Below are 12,674 nucleotides of genomic sequence, written 5' to 3'. Positions count from 1 at the left end.
AGTGAGATGTCAAAAACCGATCAATCTGGCAAATCTCTTTTAAACAGCAACAATTTAAGTCAAGTAAAAGAAAAATATAGAAAGAAGGGTGCTTGCCTGTTAGTGCGTTCTCTCTTAGAAGATAAGATGAACGTTCGCTTTAACAGATAGAGCTTGCTGTTGAAAATCCGTCCCACTTTCGTCGGCTGGACCTCGTCCCATAAATTAATGAGATCTGGTCGTCCCAACAAAAATAGGCTTTGAGGTTAATCTCTTCGTTTCTCCCTACCCGGGAGAAGTTTAATCAGTCAAAAAAAAAAGAAAAAACTGACTGATATATCTGAATAAGCTTCTTTTGAGGCAGGAGCCCGTCTCAAAAGCAGGCACAGGCTAAGTCACCCTTCCCGGAAGTCCAGTCCAACACAACTTTCAATACTGTCCAAGAAATCTAAGGCAGAAGAAAGTATGGTTTGGCTCATCACTCACTACCCCTCCCAATAATTTCAAGTTAATTATTACTGGCTCAAATCTTGCTATGTTTGCAACACATTAGCATTGTATGAATATATTCTTTCTGGTCTTCACGTTTAATGTCTAACCCCCTTGTGTATTTCAAGCAAACTATTGATGTACCAACAAAATGTCAAGTGGAAGATCATGCAATAGTATGGAGGCAAAAGTTCTCAACTGAGTCATTGTGATGATGGATGGGGAGGGAACACAATTTCCCAGCAAATTTCAGAGGTGGGAGGAGAAATTTGTGAGCAGCCTGGAGTTACCACCGCTACTAGAGCTCCTGTCCCAGCAACCAGCAACTGGAAACTATTTCTGTTCCCATACAGATAGTAAGTGATGACATAATATTACTCTGATGGGGGCTTAAAAAAAAGATTGCAGCTCCCACTGGCAAACATAATTTCCCCTAGAAACACACATAATTTCCCCTAGAAACACCTGTCAGAAATACTCTACATGTTATCACCTACCATTGCTCTGAGGTTCTTTTGTGTTTGCATGGGGAATAGTGGCCAGGAGCTGTCGGCTGTCAGGAGAGGAAGTCCAGTAGCAACAGTAGTAAGTTTAAGCCACCTCACTTAACTGAAAAACTGCCAGGATGGTTCTCCCATTGTGCTTCCTGCGACTGGGCCAGCAAAATAGGAGGGGGTCATTTCAGCTCTGTCTTAGCTTGTAGTGCAGTCTGCATCATCTACGTCAAAGGACAAGCCTCGCTCCACTGATGAGCCCTGTCATTAAGGATCAAGCTTGCCCCAATTTGCAGCTCATCTTGGATTTTGTTTCTTTGTCATTCTAGAGCGTGTCGGAATGTTGAGAATGTGGGACATACTATGCCAGAAATTGGATGTTATATATACAGGATTGCACGAAAAGTCTCCAAACTGAGTGGCAAGAAACTCTAATTCTACAAAATAAAACACACAGTACTTGAGATTGACAGGTGCATCTTATGCTTTGCTCACGCTGAGGCTCATTGCATTAGACAGAAAATGGTATTGTCTGTGGAGCACTAAGGTAATTCAGTATCTCTGCAACAGAAGCATAACTTTGAGGGAAGTCACCTGCACTGCCTGCAGCAACTTGAAACAACAACTGTACAATCATTGCACAAAATCTAGAAAGACACAAATAATTGTAATGCCCTGTATAACGATGGATACTATTGCTTAAGTTAACAATAAGCACATCCCTAGTTAGTGCAAGGAGAACCCTTTCAGCAGCTAAAACAAACACTGCGTACAATAGTGAATAAATGTAACCTGATGTGCAACCTATACTCTGGACAAGAGGCTACTGTAAGGACAGAATATGGAGAAACCGATTGGTTCCCAATAGAAAAGGGTGTGAGACAGGGGTGTATTTTATCACCCTATTTATTTGATCTATATGCAGAACATATACGGAAAGCAGGATTGGACCAAGATGAAGGAGGTGTGAAAATTGGAGGGAGAAATATCAATAATTTAAGATATGCAGAAGATACCATACTACTAGCAGAAACCGGTAATGATTTAAAACGATTGCTGATGAAAGTTAAAGAGGAAAGCTCAAAAGCAGGACTACAGCTGAATGTCAAAAAGACTAAAGTAATGTCAACAGAAGACTTATGCAACTTTAAAGTTGACAATGAGGACATTGAAATCAAGGATTATCAATATCTCGGCACAGTCATTAACCAAAATGGAGACAATAGTCAAGAAATCAGAAGAAGGCTAGGACTGGGGAGGGCAGTTATGAGAGAACTAGAAAAGGTCCTCAAATGCAAAGATGTATCACTGAACACTAAAGTCAGGATCATTCAGACCATGGTATTCCCGATCTCTATGTATGGATGTGAAAGTTGGACAGCGAAAAAAGCGGATAAGACACAAATCAACTCATTTGAAATGTGGTGTTGGAGGAGAGCTTTGTGGATACCATGGACTGCGAAAAAGGCAAATAACTACCAGAACTACCATTAGAAGCTAAAATGATGAATCTGAGGTTATCATACTTTGGACACATAATGAGAAGACATGATTCACTAGAAAAAATAATAATGGTAGGAAAAACAGAAGGGAGTAGAAAAAGAGGAAGGCCAAACAAGAGATGGATTGATTCCATCAAGGAAGCCACAGACCTGAACTTACAAGATCTGAATAGGGTGGTTCACGACAGATGCTGTTGGAGATCACTGATTCATAGGGTCGCCATAAGTCTTAATCGACTTGAAGGCACACAACAACAACAACATAGTTCTGTTGATTTCAACAACTTGATCAGGCACAGTTTATTTTCTTGTACATCAAATCCAGCTGCATCAAACAGTGATTGCTTTTTGCCAGAAAAGCCAGCTTGTAAGGTTTCAGCTTTTTAAAATTTAGATTTAGAATGGAACTAATTTAATACACCCCCAGGAATTCTGATTTTAGTTTTCAAATGTCAGATTGATTCAATGTAAGAAGAAAAGGAGAGGCCCTAATTTGCAAAGATATTACAGAGACTCCTTTCAGAAGAATCAAAGGAATAACAAACTCACTAATTACCGAGCCTAGTTCCCTGAAAACACCTTATTTTCTAAATTTAAATACTGTATGACAGAAAAAAAATTATTAGAATTTCAGTAATCATCACTTGCTAAAATGCAAACCCATTAATTGTTTCCACTTCCCTCAGTGGCCTTGAAATGTGGGAACTGTTATCATGTCCTCCTTGAAGGTATTTTTCTACATGAAACTTGCGGTCTGAAATGAAAACGGAAAACCTACACTGGTGAGAATTATATTAAATATCTTGGTCAGGTTCAGCTCCTGATTAATAACATAATCCATGGCACAAATAGTTCACAGGAGAGTCAATAGACTTTATCATTAGGCAGAGTTAAGTGGTTGCCTCAAGCAGCAGATTTTGGATGCCGTTAAAGGCCAGCAAATGGTTAGGCATTTAATTTATTTTTATTGTGTTTTTACTCCCAAGAAAAGGTACTTGTGCATTACTATGGCCATGATTTGGTGGGGTATATACATGTATGGTTTCCACCTGATATAGCAAAATGTCTTGAACCAGCCCTCATGGTCAAAGGTATTTTCATTTATTTATTCACCCTCCACCGCAGCAGAGCTGGGACCCTGCTGGGTCCATCAGGGAAGCCCAGCCCATCAAAAGAGGTGCTGGCAGAAGCTGGCGTAAGGCCCCAAAAAGGGGTGTTTGGGAAACGTATGCAACATCAAACTCCCATTTGGAGCTCTCCTGCAGGTCCCAATCCACGGCAAAGTTACGCCACAAAAAAGGTAAAGACTAAGAAAATAATTCTAATGGAGGTCAGTGGGGAGCGCTTACTTGCCAGTAGGGATGTTCATGACAGCCAGCTTTTTCTTTTTTGGTCATGCATGCAGCTCCTAGCAGAGCCAATGTCCTGCTGGCCTAGCAGCACCCAAGTGAGATACAGATGCCATGGAGTTTCCCACCTGCTCCTCTTCCACTGGCACCTCTTCCACCAGCTTCCCATGAGTTGGATTGCTCTGTTAATTTGTGAACTGACTCTCCTGAAAAGTATTGCATTTGAAATGGGTCCAGTGATAGTGCAAGTTCTCTTTATGGTATAGCGGCATATGTGTAAGCCAGCACTTGACTTGAGTTTGCTCAGTTCCTTTCCCCCACAATTGGTTGGTATTCTTATTAAAATACTGTGATCAAAACTGGATAAAGGAGTAGCTACACTTCTAGATTATCATCACACATTTATTTTTGAGCCACACCAGCTAATATAACAGTTGAGCTCACACAATGTTTCCACTCTTTCAGTTGAATAGCAGAGTGGGTGTAAGGAAATGTCATCATTTTGGCAATCAATCAAACTATTAAGGTCTCTGCTGAAAGGCCAAACTAATTCTGTTATGCTGAATGGACTGGTGATCTGCTCTGCCTTGGGGAGTGGGGGTGGAAGGTGTCCGAGAGAAGAAGGTGTTCCTGAGACTTTTTTTAAAATACAGTTTTTTAGTTTTTTCTAAATGAGGGTGTGGTGTGCTTTTGTTCTCTTTATTGAGATGTAAATAAACACTAAGTATTTAAAAATAGCATTTTATCCCCAGATTGCTGTGTTGACAGGGATAGTGATAACGCAACAGAAATAAGTTTGTCCAAGGGTGTTCTCTTTTTCTCTGGCAAAAGAAATCAGCTCTGCATTTGCATGGTCACAATTGTGCCTAATCTTGACAAGACTATCTGTGCTGAAATATCTGACAAGAAGATGAAAAAACCCTAGAGGTGCCCACATTTTTTTCTGTCCCTGCTCCAGTGCTTTTAATAGCCACCCTGCATGAAGAAATGTAGCAGATAAGGCTTTCCCAGTCACTTCGCCACAGGTTCTTAAGGCACAGGAGCAGGGACAGGGACAACAACAACACAGTAATACTAAGCACAGAGGAGGGCAAGAAAGAATACATGAATGCCCATGCAAAGTTATGCCATCCAGGATTGGGCGGTGGGGAGGGCTGGCAGAGCACACGTTGCCTCTTGGCACTGGCATCGCTGCGGATTATTGGGAGGAAGAGGGGGAGGTAGTAGGGAGGCTGGTGCTGTGTAGCTGCATTGGTGTGAGTGCCAGATTGGCTCCACCCATGTATGCGCACAGCACCAACCTCCCCACCGCCTCCCCCTCTCCCTCCTGGCAAGCCACAGGGATGCCAGTACTGGGAGGCCAGTTGCACACTGTCATCCCTCCCCACCAGCTGCTCCTGCTGCCACCTTACATCCCATCCCTATGCTTGGGACCTGGAGATGAAATGGGGCCTGCAGGTTCTCCTGATTGGAAGCTGCCCTGGCGGTGCAGGGAAAAGAACCTCGGCCCTGGTACTATATAATTCCTGGTTTAAGGCTGCTAATGTCTTACAAATCTGTACTTTTAAATATCCCAAAGCAACAGGACACAGTTTGTGTGTATTTGCCTCTGAGAGAATGTCTTCAAACTTGGATCTTACCACACATGCATCTGTTGCCATAGATAAACACATATATTGAAACTTCCATGTTCTTTTTTATTGTCGTCAAATTTTCCAGACTACATTCTTGGCTTGAAAGATAGAGAAGTGTCACAGAAAGCTGGTAAATGCACAGTCAAGTGAGGGGTCCCTGTAGCACTTGGATGGACCTAGGTTAGATTTCAGGGTCTACAGAAATGCATATATAAATGACAACAGCTATGGCAGTGATTATAGGGATTCTTTTTGCCAAAGAACTTTGGGCTGAACACAATTCAATGGCATCTCATAGAGGACACTGTCCTGGATGTGCAGGTGTATGATTTGTGGTGGCCAAAAGCTTATTGTGGGATGTACACCTGCAGTTCCTTATTTGTTTTTGTCATGTGAGGTCAACACATATTCATGAGTGTAGTACAAACACAACAATTTTAATTGGAGAAAAGTATTGTATATCTCAAAGGGGAGAGTCCCCCACTCATGAACATATATGATATGGGGTATTGCAAAGCTTACTTTGGGGTTCAGGGACATATAAACTTTAGCTCCTGTTTAAGTTTTCTGATTGATCTATTTCTAACTTCTGTGCAATAAGGACCTGAGAACTAGTACAGTAGGGCCCCGCTTATGCGGCAGGTTCCATTCCAGACCCCCGCCGTAAAGCGGAAATTGCTGTAAAGTGGAACCCCATTGACTTTAATGGGGCACGTCATGCAAAAATGCTGCAAAATGCCGCAAAAGCGGCTTTAAAAGAGGGGAGGAAAGCTGCCGCATTAGCGGAAAGACGGTAAGCGGAGCGCTGGTAAGCAGGGCCCTACTGTAACGTCAGCATTGTAAAAAAAACGCTGGTTTTAGCAAACAAAAACAAAATCCACTAGCCCCAAACCTGTAGTGCGTGTACTAACTTAGAGACACTTCCTTAAAAGAAACATCAGGATAGATGTTTAGAGATGATCCCTGGAGAATAAGCGTGAGAGAGTGCAGCCAGACTGGCTGAAGGAGCTCCAGCAGAAAACTGGTTGTTGTTGTAGCTGTTAATTAATAAAATATCTCTTGTTTCAAAGTATTGAACCCAAACGTAATAGAAGCTTCTGCAATATGGTTTAGCTTAGATGAAAAGTAAGCAATACTTGTTTGCCTATGGAAAATCCCAGAAATTTTAGCATTTTGGAGATTAGACAGAAATACACGCTTCAGTTTCATCAAGCTCTATTTTCTAGACAAGTCTGTAGTACCACAGTAGTTAAATAGGTGTGTGTGCCTATAATTGGCCCACGAGCTGCAATTTTCTACAGGGCAGTGTAACTCTTTTTATTGCAGATTTGCTAGCAGTCTAGGTTTTCTTCCAGTTGGAAAGCTGTCCACACTTCTATCCAGGAATGTTTAGAGTTATCAAACCTCTTTGCAAATGCATTGTCTAAGACTAAGCTTTGGCAATTAGACATAAAATAAAAGTGCTGGATACAACTGTCAGCTGGAAGGCAGTTAAGCAAAGGGGCAGGATTTTCTCTTCACATCCAATGGGAACTTTCACAGGCAACAAACGAAGCTACTAAATGAGAATAAGCACAGTCATTCCTTTTCACCATCTGAATCTCCAGAATCAGTATGCATATTAAAACTGCTCAAACAAGCTGCAAGTCGGGTTTTCATTGACTTTCTGGGATAAAATGGAACTTCAATGGATTGTACTTTTCCTTTTTAGGGCACAGATTGATCACTGCCTTTAGCCCAGTCCCTGAGGGGCAATATAACTATAACCTTGTGACACAGAGTCTGGCACTATCTAGTGCCACTTTCCTCTCATCCGAGAGCTCCTCTTCCTATTTGTATGCACTGAGACCATCATGCAAAGGTCAAACGGACCTCGGTAGAAAGTAGGCGACAGACAAAGAATTATGCCACGGATGGGCAGGGATGAAAAGATCAGTCTGTTTTGGTTCTCTCAGTTTTTCATTTTTCCAATATTAAATTCAGTTCTCTACATTTCTACAGTGATCTGCGATGTTTTTTTTAAATCCTCATGAAAATTCTCCACGATTTAGTGCGAATTTCTCCAGATAAAACACACTTTGTAGGCAGTTTGGACAAAGGTACACATTTTTGAAAGTCATTTCTCATCACTTCATGCCTTTTTGCATGTTATTTTCACTCATGCATTCATTTTTATGTACACTTTCCCCTAATATGTGCATTTTTGTAAATGTTGTTTAGTTGGCGAGCTGCATCCTAAAATTCAAATAGATGTGAATTTCGAAGGATGGTTGTGTTTCAGTTCTCATTGTTTCGGAAATTGTGAATTTAATCAATTCTGGTTGAAATGTGAACTGAAATGAAATTTTCACCGATCCCTATGGATGGGGAACCTGTGGACTTCAAGGTATTGATGGACTACAACTTACATATTTCCTGACCATTGACAGTGCTGGCTGGGGCTGATGGGAGTTGGAGTCCAGTATCATCCAGAGAACCACAGGCCTCTAGGCCCGCCAAGCTCACAACACTATGGCCATTTGCACCATACCATGCAAGTGTTTGATCAGTACTCTGATCTTTCAGTTCAGGTGGCTAGCTAATAGTCTGTGTAAAGCTGGGGACATGTAACTTTGGCAGGTCTGTCAAAAGAGACAGAAAACTTATAGGCAGTGCTGTCCATTTATAACAAGTACATGAAAAATAAGAAAACTGAATCAACTATTTCTAGTGTCCCTAACAGAGAGAAAGAAGTCATACCCTCTAATTTCTAGCCTATTTTCCCTCTTTTGAGCTATGTGACATCAGTTGTTGCTGTTATGTGCCTTCAAGTCGATTACGACTTATGGCGACCCTATGAATCAGTGACCTCCAAGAGCATCTGTCATGAACCACCCTGTTCAGATCTTGTAAGTTCAAGTCTGTGAGTTCCTTTATGGAATCAATCCATCTCTTGTTTGGCCTTCCTCTTTTTCCCAGTATTATTGTCTTTTCTAGTGAATCATGTCCTCTCATGATGTGTCCAAAGTATAACCTCAGTTTCACCATTTGCATCTCTTTTACAGAGTTCTTCAGTGTATTGCTTCCATCTTCCTTTTATTTCATCTTGGTCAGTCAGTGTGTTCTCCTGTTGATTATTCAACATCCCTACTCTTGGTTTAAATCTCCCTTTAATTCCTCTAATCTTTTAGAATAGGACTCTTGTTCTACCCTTTTTGTTGTCCTCTTCTATTTCTGTACAATAACTATTGTAATAGTTCTCCTTGTCCTTATGTATTAGTCACTGTATAGTTGCATTTAAGGTTGTGTTTCTGTCTCCTTTTGCTTTTGCTTTCCTTCTCTCTTTAACCATTTCAAGAGTTTCTTCAGTCATCCATTGAGGTCTTTCTTTTTAATTAGAGGTCTGTTTGCATTTTCCCCTGATAATGTCTCTGACTTCACTCCATAGTTCTTCTGGTTCTCTGTCAACTAAGTTTAAAGTCTCAAATCTGTTCTTTATTTGATCCTTATATTCTTCTGGGATGTTATTTAAATTGTATTTTGGCATTATATTCCTTTGTTGTTGTTCTTTAGCTTTACTCTAATTTTCAATATGACCAGTTCATGATCTGTACAGCAATCTGCTCCTAGTCTTGTTTTCGCAGAAAGTACAGAACTTCTCCATCTTCTGCTACCAATTATATAATCAGTTTGGTTCCTATATTGATCATTTAGTGATGTCCACGTGTACAGTTGTCTTTTCGGTTGCTCAAAAAATGTGTTTGCAAGAAACATATTATTGGCTTCACAAAATTCAAGAAGTCTCTCTCCTGCTTCATTTCTATCTCCTAAGCCCCATTTCCCCACAATTCCTAGTTCTTCTCTGTTCCTTGTTTTGCCTTCCAGTCCCCCATGATTATCAGCACATCTTGTTTTGGTGTGTGTTTAATTTCCTCCTGTACTTCTGCGTAAAATCTCTATAATTCCTCTTCTTCTGCATTTGCCATCGGAGTATAGACTTGGATGATGGTTATGTTAATAAGTTTCCCGTTTAATCTCACTGATATCACTCGCTCAGACTTTGCGTTATAGCTCCTAATTGCTTTTGCTACATCACTTCTCACTATTAAAGCAACCCTGTTTCTTCTTAATTTTTCATTTCCTGCATAAAATATTTTGTAGTTGCCTGATTGAAAATGTCCCATTCCCGTTCATTTTCATTCACTCACGCCAAGTATTGTAATGTTGATACGTTCCATTTCTTGCTTGACAACTTCTAACTTTCCCTGGTTCATGCTTCTCACATTCCATGTTCCTATTGTGTGCATCATACAACTCTGCACTCTCCTTTCGCATCTGTGCACATTAGCCTCTGGGCTTCCTTTCGGCTTTGACCCAGCTGCATCATTAATCACAGCACTACTCATACTTGTCCTTTGTTCTTCCCCAGTAGCTTGGTGAGTGCCTTCTGACCTTGGGATCTCATCTTCTAGCACTATCTCGTGTTGCAATTTGGATATGTTGTTCATAGGGTTTTCGTGGTAAGAGATATTCAGAGGTGGTTTACCATTGCCTTCCTCTGAGTTTGGATGCATCTTAGTCTGGTGTCTCAGCTTTGACCATTCCACCTTGGGTGCCCCTGCTAGGAGTCTAGCCTCTTGGTCTAGATTCCTGACGGCATTGCTCTCAGCTTCTTCAACACTTTTAAACCCCTTCACCACATTAAGGTGTGAATCCTAGAGGGGGATGTGACATCTAGTCAGCCCTATATTACATAGGGTTTCTTGGAAACTTCATGAATTAAGCAAGACAGGAGCAAGTGAGTGGTCAATATCATTGGCTCAGGCTCAAAGTTTCCACCAGAAGGACTCACACCACAACAGGTGGGGACTGTTAGCACAGAATGCCTGATAAGATAACAGGCGGAGGTAGTCCAGAGCACTACAAGAGAGTTCCAGCCCACCCACCCTCTAGTTAATAGGTGCTTGTTCCAGACTCTGGTAATTGGGGTGACCATTACTGTGGACACAGCAGTATTTAATGCTATCTAATTGTTTCAGGCAATGTGGTTTAGATTATTTCCCCAAAAATAAATTATTTGCTTGCATTTATTTAGTCAAAGTAACTATTATCTTCACCAATCTTCATTCATTAAATATCCTCAGAATACCGTCTCCAGTGAGAACTCTGTGCTACTTATATACAGTGCAATTCTAAGATGTTTATGTAGGCGTAAGTTCCATTAAACTAAATGGAACTTACTGCCTAATAAGTGCACTTAGGACTGCAGCCGTAATCAGCTACTTAATTAACTTATTAGTTAACAATGAGCTATTTGTAATTATTTTACAATATTCCCATTGTTGCAAAAATGAGAAAATGTCTTATATATGACAGAATGCTCCATGTTTTTGGCTCCACATCAGACTAGTGAACTGCAAAGGTCCAAAATTCAAGCAGGAGCTGGTAGTTTCAGAAGTTGGTTGACAGTATTACTCAACCATATAAAATGTTTCTGTTTGCATTGAGAGGATGGGAATGATTTGCTGGAGCCATCCCGTGCTGAAGAAAGCAGCTCTAAATAATTATTCCTTATTCCCACCTCAAGTGGTAATTATTCATAAAATATACTGTTTAATTACATAGCTCTCTCCAAACTTTATCTTTCCAAGTGTTACTCGGAATGTCTTTCTCTTCTATCCATGAAATGACTTTCAAGAAAATTATGCCCTTTTAGTCAAATCATCCTAGCAAGCTGTTTGGTCAACGATCCATTCCAACTGATGATGAGCTCTTAAGAGTATAAACATTTGGCACAAACAGAGCAGGATAGACAGATTTCCTTGCAAACGGTTCAATGAGCATTTCTGCACGACAAGCCACTGCTGAGTCCACAGAGTTCACCTCAGCCTCTTCAGTGCCTTTTCTGTCTCCTACATTATACCTAAGCAAGAGGACAATTAGGTTTTGGCAATTAAAATGATTAACTTACCATTTGTAATAGCCGGAGCATCTCCACATATCTGTGGAAAAGAGAGAGTTTTATTAATTGCCAACCAGCTAGAGCTGAATGAATCAATGTAGAATGCACAACCCAGCTTACAGCAAACTAAGTTTTAGCTGACAGACATTATTTATTTGCTAAATTTGTATCCCACCCTTCCTCCCAGAAGCAACCCAGCACTTACACTTTCTCTGAAGACACAAGCTCCTGGGCAATGAGATGGGCTCTGGATTGTCCTTCTTTCTATTCAAAACAAAACAAACAAGGGTCAACAATTCTCCACGTCAGAGAAAATAAAACAGCAGAGAATGCTCTCAAGATACTGCGGAGGTTAATCTTAAACTCTAAATACACATCAGCAAACCAGCACAATAGATACACCCCATCCTAGTATCTGTCTGTTAAGAGAATGTAAAAGATCTTTCAACCATTTAATGCAAAATATTCGTTAGGTGCTCATCTTTTCCCATATGGGACACACATGTCCAAGGGAATGATCTACAGGAGGATGACTGCAGGATGTATCAAGGATAGTTGATTATTGATATGATAATTACTTTAAGGGTGGTATTTGGAAGATATTGAGAATCTGAAAAGTAATATATTAAAACAGCACAGTTAATTGAGCTATGATTATTATTATCATCATCATCTTGTCGTTCCTCCCAAAGGAGCCCAGGGCAGCAAACAACAAGCAATAAAACAATAAAAACATATTTAAGACAAAACCTAACACAGATCCAGACTAGGACAAATAAGGAAGGCAGAAAATAGATAATTTCAGAAAGAACAGGAGCTACTTCTACACAATATTGGTTCCAAATTAGAGACATTTCTTAATTTACTATGTACCAGTATGTGCACCTACTGGTTCACTCTGGTTTATCTTATGTATTTTTGTTTTATGCTCTCATATAATATACATTTAAAACAAATATTTGTTTTCATGGACACACAAACATGCTTTGTATAATCAACAATTCCCATAAAGATATATATTTTAAAATTGCACTCAAGATATCCCACTATCTATCCTCAGTCAGTGAAGTCCATTTTACATTCAAAAAGTAATGGTCATACTTCCAGATCATGTCCAGGCTCAGATAATGACATACCTCAAGAGTGTTGGAATGTATGAGGTTCAACTCCAACTTGGTGGGTTGAGGCTGCATGGGGTTAATAAGGGTAGCTAGAGAGCTAGACCTCTTGCTGGTTGAGGCTATACCTATCCCTTTGATCCTCTGCCATCTCTCCCCTTCCTGCTA

At 40.4% G+C, this 12,674-nt stretch overlaps 1 protein-coding gene across 11 annotated transcripts in view; it reads right to left on the bottom strand.

Moving 5' to 3' along the window:
- FGD5 (FYVE, RhoGEF and PH domain containing 5) overlaps positions 1-12,674 on the bottom strand; it is a 295,580-nt gene that overhangs the window by 122,050 nt on the left and 160,856 nt on the right. For all 11 annotated transcript variants that reach the window (XR_009761507.1, XR_009761505.1, XR_009761506.1 and 8 more), the window contains 2 exons: positions 11,594-11,652; positions 11,398-11,428 (listed from right to left, as the gene is read on the bottom strand). Coding sequence is in view for 7 of the 11 variants with exons in the window: in XM_061618450.1 (XP_061474434.1) it covers positions 11,398-11,428; positions 11,594-11,652 (90 nt within the window). In the remaining 4 variants the exon portion in view is untranslated. The remainder of the gene's footprint in view (positions 1-11,397; positions 11,429-11,593; positions 11,653-12,674) is intronic.

Source organism: Rhineura floridana, chromosome 3 (assembly GCF_030035675.1).
Source record: "Rhineura floridana isolate rRhiFlo1 chromosome 3, rRhiFlo1.hap2, whole genome shotgun sequence".
NCBI lineage: Eukaryota > Metazoa > Chordata > Lepidosauria > Squamata > Rhineuridae > Rhineura > Rhineura floridana.
The sequence above is the reverse complement of the archived record's forward strand: the minus strand, read 5'-3'. Positions and strand labels throughout refer to the sequence as shown.